The 13,824-nt window shown below is 32.9% G+C and overlaps 1 protein-coding gene across 1 annotated transcript; it reads right to left on the bottom strand.

Moving 5' to 3' along the window:
- Window positions 1-609: 609 nt before the first annotated feature.
- LOC132050074 (beta-xylosidase/alpha-L-arabinofuranosidase 2-like) lies at window positions 610-6,263 on the bottom strand. The gene is made up of 7 exons (XM_059441119.1): window positions 5,379-6,263; window positions 3,269-3,556; window positions 2,876-3,045; window positions 2,697-2,794; window positions 2,062-2,412; window positions 1,452-1,862; window positions 610-1,362 (listed from the first exon to the last, which is right to left on the bottom strand). The coding sequence occupies exons 1-7, from the start codon at window positions 5,793-5,795 to the stop codon at window positions 791-793; spliced, it is 2,307 nt and encodes a 768-aa protein (XP_059297102.1). The 5' UTR covers window positions 5,796-6,263; the 3' UTR covers window positions 610-790.
- Between the last annotated feature and the right edge of the window lie 7,561 nt (window positions 6,264-13,824).

Genomic DNA, 13,824 nt, shown 5'->3' with positions numbered 1-13,824 from the left:
TACTTGAAGCTAACATGTGACTGGGTACCACATTTGTCTTAAATTCAATTAAGTTTCATTTTTTTGTATCTTTAACGTTTGAAATAACAGTAATCTTCTTTTATAAGATGTTCAAAATGATCATGGACTTCTAATACTAATTGAAAAGGAAAGAGTTAGTGAAAAAAAAATGGAGAAAAAAAGATGCACAGATTTGTTAATTAGTAATATAATTGTAGAGGCAAAATCGTAATCCAACTTTGAAGATATGAGCTTTCCACTTTTAGTATAATATGATACGTGTAAACTGAGATATGTTTAGTCTTTCAGTTTCATTTCTCTGCTCCTTCCTGTTTTAGCATTTCATGATATTTGGGGTTTTCTTACCGTGTATTATGGTTACATGTTGCAAGATGGTTTGAAATCTACATTCTTAAGTTGTATAAAGGGGTGAGGATCAAAATCATTAATTTTTCAAGAATTTGCACTTTTCGTGTTAACATTTAATAACTCAAATAATTTTTTTAATATCTTTTAAGTAAGTCTTAAACTTTTGTACTTATTGATAAGGGATCCACGCCCATCGCGCGTGTCTAGAGACAATATATATAAGAATTTGCAGATAGAATACACTATAAAATGAGAAGAACCTTCATTTCACTTCAAGAGTTTGAATCTTCAACTTAAGATGGACAGTTACGCAAATTAAAAAAAAGAAACTTGTTACAGTTGTCTCAACATATTCGGAATTCGGATTTTCTTCATCTTGTGATATTTTCCCTTCTCTTTTAAGAGAAATAAAGATGTATGTTCAAATCCTCACAGTCAATGAAATTTTCAAATCTCCTATGTGAAGAACATGTGGTCCTAATGCAACTTTCCTATTTCCAAGCCCATCATGTACACTCAAATGCTTGCAAACATCTAAATTGAACTTAACAACCTGTTCCCCTTGTGGTGTCAAATGGACTTTCTCAAAACCCACCAAATGCTTCTTAGGTGCATTATGAACTGAGGGAGGTGAAGTGAATAAGAAAACCGTATGACTTCCACTTATCTTCCCAACATTTTTAACTCTAAGATGAATGTTAAATCCCAAATTGCTACAGCTTTGCTCAACCGCATTGATAGACTTGCACTTTGTTGAACGACAAGTATGTTTTTCGTCGAGAGGAATGGATACAAATGTAGGCGCTTGATCTAGGTGGTGTTTGAATTGCGAGAAGCTTAATCCATGACCAAATGGGAAAACAGTTGGACCGGTATAGAACCTATAAGACCTGCCAGGATAGTTTGTGGCAGGGTCTGGCCTCATGTTCATAATAGTCATTGGAACCACATCTACATATGATTGCGGATACCATGTCATTGGTAGCCTTCCACCTGCAAGATACCAGAAATGAGTTGAATATAGAAAAAACCAAGATCTTAATTTGATATATCTATCTTGTAAATTGAAATGAAAGACAGACTTGGGTTGTAATATCCGAATATGACATCTGCTAAGGCAGCACCGCCGGCTTGTCCAGGGAAACCAACCCAAAGAATGCTAGTTATCTTAGGATTATCGACAGCAAATTGTACGTCCATGCCACCTCCAGACATGATAACAAGGATTACAGGTCCCTTGGCGACTTTAGCAACCTCTGCTACTAAAACTGATTGCTGTCCAGGAAGAGTTATATTAACTCTGTCCAGTCCTTCTCTCTCAATAGATTGATCAGATCCCATTACTAAAACCACAGCATCAGCTGTGGATGCTATTTGCTTAGCATCATCAATTTGGGCAGTGCTGCAAGACACATCAGCACATCCAGGCTTGTAAATTGTGGCAACCGAGGCTGTTAGGCCTTGCAATGGAGTTGTGTACTTGCATGGAGTTCCTGAAAAATCCAGAAATGATTGAGAAAACCAAGAATTAGAAAGAGTTTAAGTTTTGTGCACCAAGTGCAAAAAACTTTTTACACCATCATGGCAGATTGACCATACAGGTAACTTTTCATAACAAGTCTGATATGATATTTTGGTACATAACATAATGTTAACCAGCTATAACGGTTCTGAATGATGATTCAAATGTACCTGCATAGTTGCCGATCATAGTTTTGGTCACATTAGCATTAGGGCCAATGACTGCTAAGGATTTGATGGCGGTGGGAATTAAAGGTAGCGATCCTGCAGTATTTTTCAGCAGGACAATCCCTTGTCTTGCAGCTTCACGAGCAAGTTCTTGATTTTCTGGTGTGCAGACATCTTTAGGGCCAAGGTTTCCATAAATGTGGTTTCTTGGATTACCATCAAAGAATCCAAGTCTCATTAGCGTTGCAAAATTGTTTGAGATAGCTCTATCAATGACTGATTCATTGACAAGTTTTTGGTCAAAAGCACCTTGAGTATATTGACTCAGCCAAGATCCACAATTCAGGTCCACCCCTGCACATAAATTTTCTTTTAGCAGATTCTTTACTTAATACATAGTTAAAACCTTGATTACAAGAATTACAAGAATCTGCATTTTGATTGTCTAAACTCTAAATTGTACTTACTCTATCCCAATTTACTTTATAGTGTTGAATGGCCTTATAGTTTAAAATGTTAATTTGACATCTAGATTATACGAGTGACAGTAGAAAAAAGTGTTAGAATAGTTGGGATTATAAGATTTGAAATGCATTATTTCCCAAATGGCCAAACATAAAGAGTTGAAAATGGCTCACCTGAATTTAGACCCAAAGCTGCAGCCTCCTCTGGTGTTTTAGTGTAATGTTGCTTATCAAAAATGACTTCTAATGAATCACAATCCGTGACTATGTATCTGTTTTAAGCATACTTATGTAAGTGCATTGATTCATCTAATTCTTTGAAAAGCAAAAATCAAGAAAGCTTCAAATTATACCCATTTAATTTCCACTCTCCTCTGATAATCCCAGCAAGAAGGTCTGGATCACCACAAGTTGGCTTGCCATTGACTTGGTTATATGAACACATCACACTGGCTACATCTCCTTCAAGCACACAACTCTTGAATGGAGGTTGAAATGTATCATCTAAATCTTGTTGTGTAACCTATAAAGGAACAAAGCAACCATCTTATCTTATTATACTAAAAGCATTTAACTTATATATACTGACACTATAAAGAATATTACGTTATTACATAATTTACAATGTTGCGACCGGTTACAAGTCAGTGTATAAAAGTTAAACTAAAACTAAAACTGACCGAAAGGAATGGCTAAAATGACTAAAAACTTTTATGTAAAATAGCAAAAAGTGAGAACTACTTTACCACAGCGTTGAAGGTGAATCTTTCAATTCCTTTCCAATTATCTACATCATAAGCTGTATAATGCTTACAACAAGCAGCAACCTTAAGCTTATCTTTGCTACCGTCATCTGTTTGTTGCAAGCCTCTAACATAGGCTGCACCATACTTGCTGGTAAGTGTTGGATCTTCTCCTGGTGTTTCTTGACCTCTTCCCCATCTGGGGTCGCGAAAAATGTTGATATTGGGAGACCAATATGTCAAACCTGCTAAACCAACATTGTACATTGCCCTAGCCTCGGTGGACACTACCTGTAAGTAGAGGAGGATTCAGTATCTAAACTTAATAGGTTCAAAATTCCAAGTTCTTTGAAAGTATGGGTTCAATACTTTATTTATGTTACCTTTAAGGGTATTTTACGTATATATGTATGCAGTGGCGAGTGTCAAGGGGGTTCAACCGAGCCCCCTTCTTCAGGAAATAAAGTAAAAATGATCATTTGTAGTCATATGTGAGTTGTTGAATCCCCTTAACATGAAAAAGAGTTCAAGTATAGTGGTAAAGGGCGTTCAAAATTGTTTTAGGTCATATGTTTAACTTACAATTGTGATATTTTAGAAACTTTTTGAATCCCCTTGTATAAATTTCTGGTTTCGCCACTTCATTTGTGGTCTCTGCTAAATATAATGAGTTCAATTGAACCTACTCTAACACTCTAGCCTGGTTTGTACCCGCAGGAATTAATTTTATTTATATGCTATGCTCAATTAAAGCCTCATACTTTCTATCAAGAATTTGATTTCACAGAGAGCAAAGAAAGATTCTTCAGTACAAACATTGAAACTAATATCCCTGTCATTACCATTTGGTGCGGGCTATTTTAGGCATGAGAGTTTAATGAATAACCGAACTGTTTGGTTCACACATTTGCACTGATGTTCATTCTGAGAAGGTGTAACATGAAAACATCTCAACTAAAATTCACAAGTTAATGCAATTTAACCTGACTAAGCAATAAACCACATTGCAAGCTGGAACCATTCTAATATATCTATATATATATTCATCATTTATGTTTAATTATTAAAGAAAGTAGCTCTGACGATTAAGATTCCATTAACCAAAAATGGCTACCCTACTTTCCAAATTAAAGATGGATAATAAAAGATATACTCTTGGCCCTTCTTATCAATTAATAACATGGAGCCTAATGTTTTTTTTGGAAATCAACTTAACGTCCATAAGACGACATCTTAAGCATATATTAGCCATAAAATTGGACTAACGTCTGTGTCATTTTCCAAAAATACAACCAATGCTATTATGAAAAAGATGGAACAAAAGGATGGTATTGAAATAATGGTGCCGACGGCAACGTACGTCAAGAATTGGAGTTCACTTTCTATCAGCATTTATAAAAGAAAAATCCATCCTTTTTCAAAAAATATTCAAATAGAAATCTATTGGTCTAATTATCTTGAACTCTTTAAGAAAAAGCCAAAATAATGCACGTCTTTGGACAAAATTACAAACACCAAAAATACAGATAAAAATTAATGGCTTTGGAAAACAATACCAGCCAAAGAAACATACAAGGATGATCAGAGCTCGGGTTCATCAAGAAACTATACATTTAATTTATATACACGGACAATGTAAAGAATTTTAAGTTATCAGTGCCTGTTATCCTATTGTAAGGGGTCACTTGCCTTCTTTTCAGGTAACTAATCCTCACATATTATCTGTAACTATATCTTATATGATATGATTGTGTAAAAAAATTTATAATGGTCAAAAACACACTTGAACCATCACTTTTCCTCGAGTTTCATACCCAACTATCAGATGTTCCGTTTTTCTACCTGAACAAACCTAGTTGAGTAGATGGTGATGGTTGAGGTAGGGAAAGGGAATAACTGATAGTTGGCCTAGTCAGGTTCGTGGTGTGTTTTAATGTATAGATGGTGATAGTTCCGGTATGAAAAGAGAACAACTATTGGGGTGTGTAACTAGCAAAAAATTACGGGTGTGTTTTAAACCATTAACTCTACATTAAACCAACAATCTAGTAAAAGCTCAAGAAATGGAATCAAAACTTGGAAAAAAAAAGATAAAAAAACAATGACAAGTTACCTTTCCAATGGTTTCAAACAAGGTGACATTGAAAGAAGCAGCAGTTAGAATGACTTGAGGAAAACTAGTGGCACCGGGAACAGGACTTTTGAACTGTACTCCTGGACCAGTACTTGAAACTCCATGTAAGGCCTCAGACCACCATTCATACCTTGGTATTCCAAGCCTACTAACAGGACCTGCACCACTCACCAAGAATCCTATCTTTTCTGGCAATGTCAATCTTTGCACTAGATCATTCACTCTATTTTCCACCGTCAAAGTCGCGTCGCAAAATGTTAAATTCACCAAACCAGGATTGCTCGTGATATCACAAGCGAAAACAGGTGAATTCTGTGCCAAAACTGGCTTGAATTCTAACAAAAAAGAGATAAGTATGAAACCAAGAATGTGAAAGTAGTGGTTGTAAAAGGCCATTACTTTGTTCTTTAAGACCTCTCTAACTAAATGAATACACACTAGAAGAAATATATGAAATGAGAGGCAAATGTTAGTGTTAGAGGAGGGTGGTAATTTATAGAGTGTACGGAGTAAAAAAGACTAGCATATAGGAGTTGTGGTAATTAGAAAACAAATCTTGTTTTGTAGCAACCCGTGATGGATACATAAACGTAAAAGAAAATTTAACTTTCAGGGGTCCCTTTAATTAATTGTGATTTGTTTATTCTACCATACAAGTACAAGAATCTGCCCACTTTAACACTTTCTCTTCTCCAATTATTTTCTGCAAGGGGTGAAAATGGGGTCCGTGATAGATTTCTACTTTTGGTGGCCTGTTCTTGTTTCTAGTTTCTATAACAACTTTTTTGTTTTGCAGAGTCTCCAGACAGTGACAGATTTGGCTTTCAAGCTTATTTTAGTGTGTAAAACAACATAACCATAAGGAATTGCATAAACAATTTGCATGGATTTATTAGGAAGATGATGTGTATGTGCATTATATAGTAACAATATAGCTGTATTGCATTATTTGAAAGATAGAAGGGGCTTTTTTAACGGCTTTGTAGTGGATAGTAACCAAGCTATAGAGGAGACAATGGTTGGTTTACACAAGGTCAAAGTGCACATAGAGTGAGTTGCGTAAATGGAGAAACACTAATGACTAAACAAACACTTCGGTTGAAATGTGTTTCTCATGAATTTCCTCCATCTATTTGTTCAAATTTTAAGTTATACATATTGCCAATATACAAAAAAATTACATTATTTTCGTTAAACACTTAAGTTGGACAAGTGTTAAATTGATTCGTGTACAATGTTTATTATACTACATGAATAAATGCATGTCATGTTTTACACTTAGACTTTTATCGCTTAATTATTAAAGTTAAGTAGTACATATCTTTACCTTATTAAATCATGATAAATTACTTTATAAGTTAATGTAAATATCAAATCCGACCAGTTTTGAAGAGAGCTTCTAGGTTTATCGTGTAGCAACAAAGCCAAGAAGGGGAAAAAGAAGAAGAAATTGAACGACTTGCCATGGGTTGGTTTTTGCCCTTCAAATGGACTGGTTTTTAATTTTTGCCCTTAGTAATCGAATTTATGCCTAGCGGAATCGAATTTATGCCTAGCGGGGCATAAGTTTTATAAGGATGTGAGCCATAATTGTGAAATGCTATAACGAGAAAATTTAAATTTATGTGCAACAAAAACATTATGTTATGAGGAGTCAAAAATTAAAGATCAGTACAAAATAGGGGCTTATAAGTGCCACAAATGTATCAAATGGGCCCCAACAGTGTCCTACTGTACATAGTCCATACAGGTTGATAGCACTCTTAGCAATATTAGGAAAGGTCAGATATGCAAGCAGCTCAACAGTGGTAAAATCTGTCTATGTTAGATACTTACACTAAATTAATCGATGCAAAATATATAATCATATACAAATTTTCTCACTTAATTATAGTTTCTCATTATATTACTTAATTATGATAAATTGATATGAGTTAATATAAATATATCGAATGCAAGTTGATTTTTACTATTTAATATTTGTGCTTTTCATTAAGATAAAAAATTTATTCGTAGTAAGTGTTTACACCAAATAAATGATGCAACTTGCAAGACATGTGTCTTTTATACACTTATTACGAGACCATGATTTAATACATTTATTACCACACCAATACAGATAAATATTTACCTTTAACTAAACTCTCATGATTAATCAGCTGGTGGGTCTGATCAAATGGTTTGAGCTCCTACACCAAACTATAAGAAAATACTACCAAACTCCAATACCAGCAATTTATTTCTCCTTTTTGTCAAGTTTCATTTATTCTACTTCATGATCTCCAACAAACGGAACCAACAATTCTCTTTTTAAAAAGAATGATCACTTAAAACTAGATACAAATTCAGCATTTTAACCTGATAGATTCGAACTTTATTGTATTTTTGATATTATTGGTTCGCAACTAATATTAGGTAATTTGTGTCGAAAATATTGAGTTTGATTGGAACCGATAAGTTACATCCACCACTGCTTAAGATTGAAAACTAAATTCATATGCGCGCACACACGTGTGTGTGACACTCATATGTTCTTTTCATGGGGAAAAAAGTGTGGTTAATTCTCTTTCATTTGTCCTACTTGTCGTGCAAATTATACTCCAAAAACTTGCTATTCCCCCTTTTACTTTGTCCTATTTTTCGGTCAAATGTTACTACATTACTTATAAGTTAAAGTATTGGCAAGGATAAGCCTGTCAACCTGTCCGATTGGACTGGTTCAAATCGGTAACCGGACCGCTTAAACTGGAACCGGAACCGGTGGACAGGTTTACCGGTGATTTTTTACCGGTCCGGTTTTCAATTTTTGGGACCGATTAACCGGTAAACCGGAACCGTTAACAGGTCAAATATTTTTTTTAAAAAAATATAGCCGTTGGCTGACTAGGCTGGACCGTTGGGCAACGGTCCATTTTGCAAAAATGGTCGTTGCCAACAGCTCCAAACGCCCCTTTTGGCCCCCCAATCCCTCCAAACTTTTTTTTTTTTTTTTTACACTTTAACCCATCCCCCATCCCTATAGAAATCCCTCTCCATTTCCAATTTTAATCCACACCAATTCACTCTTCTCTTTCTCTCAATTTCTCTCAATTGTAGCTACTTTGCAACAATTAGCCACTTTAAATTTCTCTCAATTAAATGTTATAAAGTTTTATTCTAGTTTCAATTATTAATTTTGCAATTATAAAAAAAAAATTGATGGAGTTGGTGATTTTGCAACAATCCGAAGTAGATCCAAAGCTTTGGTAGATTTGCAATTCTAGCCGCCTTCACTTTGGTGGAATTAATCCGGCAATTTGGTACCTTCGTTCCAACTCTACCTTTATTTCCCGCTATTTAATTTACGCAACTTTATTCTTGCAATTTAATTTGTTGCAATTTATTTTCTTGTGATTTATTTGAGTGTGATTTAAATTAATTCTATTTAATAATGTCGAAGAGATTCAGACGTGGTGCCGATAGTAATGGTATTGTTAGGGGTAGGTTTAATGAGGAAACATTTGTGAACGAAACACCTAATTTAGGTATTGATATTGGTGGAAATAATCCACTTTTAGAGCATGAGGTAATGCAACAACACTATCTTTGGCACTTTTAATGAAATTAATGATGATGATGATGATGAAACACAAGCCTCCGAAAATCCCACAGGAGATACAGGTCCTGCACAATCACATACACAAGACAAACCCCCAAGAACTAGTAGGCCAACCGCTAAAATTTGGAAAGTTATGACTAAAGATAAGGAAAGATAAACAGCTACATGTGGTATATGTAACCAAGAATTTATTTTTAGGCAAGAAACTAGTAAGGATGGTGGAACGGGTTCACTAACGAGTCATATGAGATCTAAACATAAGGATGTTTGGGGAGAGAAAACGGGTTCAAATATGGGGGGTATTCAAATGACAATAGACCCACGAACTAATAAATTTTTTAGCTATGACAAGAAAAAAGAGCGTGTAGAAATAACTAAAATGATTGCTTTTGATGTTCTACCATTTTCCTTTCCTTCGGGTTTAGGTTTTGTTACTTATATTCAACGTTATTATAATCCATTATTTGAGGGTATTCCTAGAAGTACTTGTAGAGCGGATATTATAGATTTATATAAAAAAATATATATTTTATTTGCGCCATGTATTTAATTCTTTAAATTGTAGTGTTTCTCTTACCGCCAATTTCGGTCTTGGTCTTAACAAGTTAGATTTTTTTTGCTATTACATGTCATTGGGTTGATGATAATTGGGTGATGCAAAAAAGAATTATAGCTTTTTTATATGATGAAGGGAAAGGTCGTCATGATGGAAATTTTTTAGCGGATTTAATGTCAACTATTATGAATTTTTTTAACATTTTATAGAAAAACACTTTGTATTGCTTTAGAAGTGCTTCTAATAATACAAAGGCAGTTGGTCTTTTAAAAAGGGAATTAAACCCTCCACTAAAAAATATTTTTCATGTGAGATGTAGTTGTCACATTTTAAACTTGATTGTTAGAGATGATCTTGACTCTTTTGAAGATTCTATCCAAAAAGTTAGAAATGCGGTTGCTTTTCTTTTTTGTAATGCTAATAAGCAAGAAATGAGAGATTTTAAGAATTCTTGTGTATAAATGGCCTTAGACCTAGGAAAATTCAAGTAGAAGTTGACACTAGGTGGAACTACACTTACATTATGTTACAACAAGCATATGATTACAGGACTCTCATACAACAAGTTCACAACCATTTTAATACGGATAGTGATGATTGGTTAAATATTACCGATTGGGAAAATGTTAAGAAATGTATTGAACTTCTACAAAAATTTTATAATGCAACTCTTGCTTTTTCTAGACAATTCTATCCCACGGTAACTGGAATTTTAGCATACTTAGCGAAAATAGCTAGAGTTTTATATGAGTATAAAGATAAATCCGGTTATCAAACGGCTATTTTTAATATGACAACAAAATTTAAGAAGTATTTTTTTTTCCATCCCAACTTTATTTATATTGGGTTCTCTTTTAAATCCTTGTTTTAAAATGTCTTATACTAAAGCATTGGTTGGTCAAATTTATAACTATTTAGAAATTGATGAGGAAGTTGAACAACTTTAACTGACGCCGAGCTCATGATTGATTCCGAGTTTAGAAATTTTTTTATTCATTATTCTACTTTGGAAGAAAGTGCTACACCCGTTACTTCACGCCCTACTACTTCTCAAAGTAGCAAAAAGGGCTTAAAGGGTTTGTCGAATTTAAAAGTTTTACATTCACAACCAGCTCCTTCTAATAATGCAAACTTTGATGAATATCACCTTTATTTAATGTAGCCAGTTGTGGATATCAACCAACTAGATGATTTGGACGTCTTAGCATGGTGGAAGAAATATAAGATGAGTCATCCGATACTTTCAAGCATGGCTCGAGATATCCTTACGGTTCAAATATCAACTGTGGCTTTGGAAAGTGCATTTAGCCAAGGAAGACAACAAATTGGAGACCATAGACACTCATTATCCGGATTTACCTTGCAAGTACTAGTTTGCATTCGCGATTGGATTAGATCAGAGCGACTCAACCAAAACTCAGAAGCGGTGGAAGGAGAAGAGGAAGAGATTGAAGATTTGATAACAAGTGGAATAGACCAAATGGAAGACTTTGAAGATATCTCAATGACCGAATATGATATGGCGGATATTAGCCAAATGATTGACACTTTTTCATTTTATTATTCTATTACTTTTTTGCAACTCATGTATTATTTGCAAGTTAAAAAAAACTACAAATTGCAAATAAATGTTATCCATGAATGAATAAAATATATGGCTCATTGAGCTTTCTTCTATTTACTTGTGTTCATATTTTTACTTATATTAAGTTACGAATATACCTAAAATATACTAAGAATATACTTATAATATACATCTACTTAAATTAAAAAATAGAAAGTTATATACTTAGAAAATAACTAAAATATACTTATAATATAAATATACTTAAGTTATAAAATAGGAATTTATAAACTTAGAAAAAAACTTAAATTATATAAGTATATATATTATACATATAACTTAAACATATATATATAGTAGACATAAAACTTAAGTTATAAAAGTATATATAGTATACATATAACTTAAACATATATAATATATATAGTATACATATAACTTAAACATATATATATAAGTTATAAGTATATATATATACATAAAACTTAAGTTATATAAGTATATATAGTATACATATAACTTATATATATATATATATATATATATATATATATATATATATATATATATATATATATATATATATATATATATATATATATATAAGTTATAAGTATATATAGTATACATAAAATTTAAGTTATATAAGTTATATAAGTATATACTATACTTAAACATATATTTATAAGTTATAAGTATATATATATACATACAACTTCTATATATATATATATATATATATATATATATATATATATATAAAAGTTATATGTATTATAACTTAAGTTATTTATAAGTTAAATTTTTTCTAAGTTTACAAATTTTAAGTATATTTATATTATAAGTATATTCTTAGTATATTTTAGGTATATCGGTATAAATATACTTAAGTTATAAATAGAAAGTTATAACTTAAGCATATAACTTAATATATATATATACATATATGCTGTTAGTTAGTAAATATATAAACTTATATAATATATATAAATATACCTACAATATACTAAAAAATACTATAATATACATATACTATACAAAAAACAAAAAAAAAGAAGATTTTTTTAATTATAGAACCGGCCGGTTCCGATTTTCAATTTTGAAACCGGTTAACGGGCAACCGGTTCCGATTTTTTGACTAGAAACCGGCCAGTTTCCTAACTGGTTGCCGGTCCGGTCCGGTCTGGACCTGTTAACCGGCTTAGGCAAGGAAGGCAAGTTCATTTTCCTCACGTCTCTCTACACTAATAAAGTATTCAGTGGCCCCTCAGAAAACAAAGAATATTTTGACTGCTGACTGCTGATCCACTTAATTTTATCAGCAATTCTGTGCTCTTCTGTATAATTGCAGTGTGAACAACAATTTGCAGGCATATTATTGAAAAAAGATACTCAAAATAATTTATCCGTTTCTTTCTAGTCCATTTTATATAATTAATTAACTGCATGCATGCATGATAGCAACTGCTCTACTACCTTATTTCTTTCATCTTCTTCAGTTTTTCCTTTTTGTCTCATCCTTGGAATACTTCTTCTATATAGACTTATCTGCTTACCCATATTAATATTCCCCTTTTCTTTAATTAAATAAAACACTTTCTTAGATTATCTGAGTATTATATTTTGCTATTATTACTTAAATAAAAAGGGGCAAAAAATGCCTCTAAAGTATGCAAAGTTCATAACATTTATCTCTGTTTATAGTTTTCTTAACCACACCCTTATCGTTACTTAGTTGGGCAAAATATGCCCTTTATTCACACCAAATCTAATGGAGCATAATTAGAAGACTAATTTTAATTAGCTAATCGAGCATAACTAGAAGACTAATTAAAAAAAATTATGGACCTACACGCATATTTGGTCCAATTAAGTTCCTTACTACAATTATGCAACAATTTGTATGAAGCTAGTTGCATTTATAAAGCAACTAATTGGTTAAATTTTAGTGGATTTTCTCACCAATTTAAGGCATCACATAGAGTAAGTTCTCTGCCATTTTTAAACAACTTAAACTGTCATTTTATGCAACTTAAACTAAAAACTTTAGGTAACGATATAACAATCATAATTTCATAAAATAGCAGAATTCATTGTGTTACTTCAAACAACAAAATGTATAATTTCTGAGCAATGTATGCTTTACTCACTCTCTTTCGATTTATGACTCTTATTTTAGTCTTTAGTCCATTTAACAAAAAATGTCTATTAGGACACCCGATACATGTCGCAAGTCGAGTAGGACTCCAAGTAATAGCGGATAGAATTCTTACAGTGATTGTGTGCAAATAGGACTCTGCAACTCTTCTAATACATACCTAAGAGTATATTTATATATGTGTATAGCTTGTACATTATTTTTGACAAGGAAATAAGAAGCAGTCCCTTCTTCAATATATTACCTGTGTTTATATGGTATCAGACGGCGTCACCATGACCATGTCGTCTTCTTCTACTTCTACGTACCATTCAATCTGCTCCTTCCGCCAATTATCCATAACGTGCTTCTCCTTCTCTCAATCATGCCCATCACTATATTTTTATAAAATTGACCTCTACGAATTACTTGTTCTGGCGCACACAGCTTCTCCCCTTCCTCCGTGGCCAAAATCTGCAAGGTTTCGTGGATGGGAGCACACCTTGTCCTCCTACTCATGTCGCAAAAGAAGGATCCGAAAACACTATACCTAATCCCGCATATGCGCAA

Source organism: Lycium ferocissimum, chromosome 3 (genome assembly GCF_029784015.1).
Source record: "Lycium ferocissimum isolate CSIRO_LF1 chromosome 3, AGI_CSIRO_Lferr_CH_V1, whole genome shotgun sequence".
Lineage (NCBI taxonomy): Eukaryota > Viridiplantae > Streptophyta > Magnoliopsida > Solanales > Solanaceae > Lycium > Lycium ferocissimum.
The sequence above is the reverse complement of the archived record's forward strand: the minus strand, read 5'-3'. Positions and strand labels throughout refer to the sequence as shown.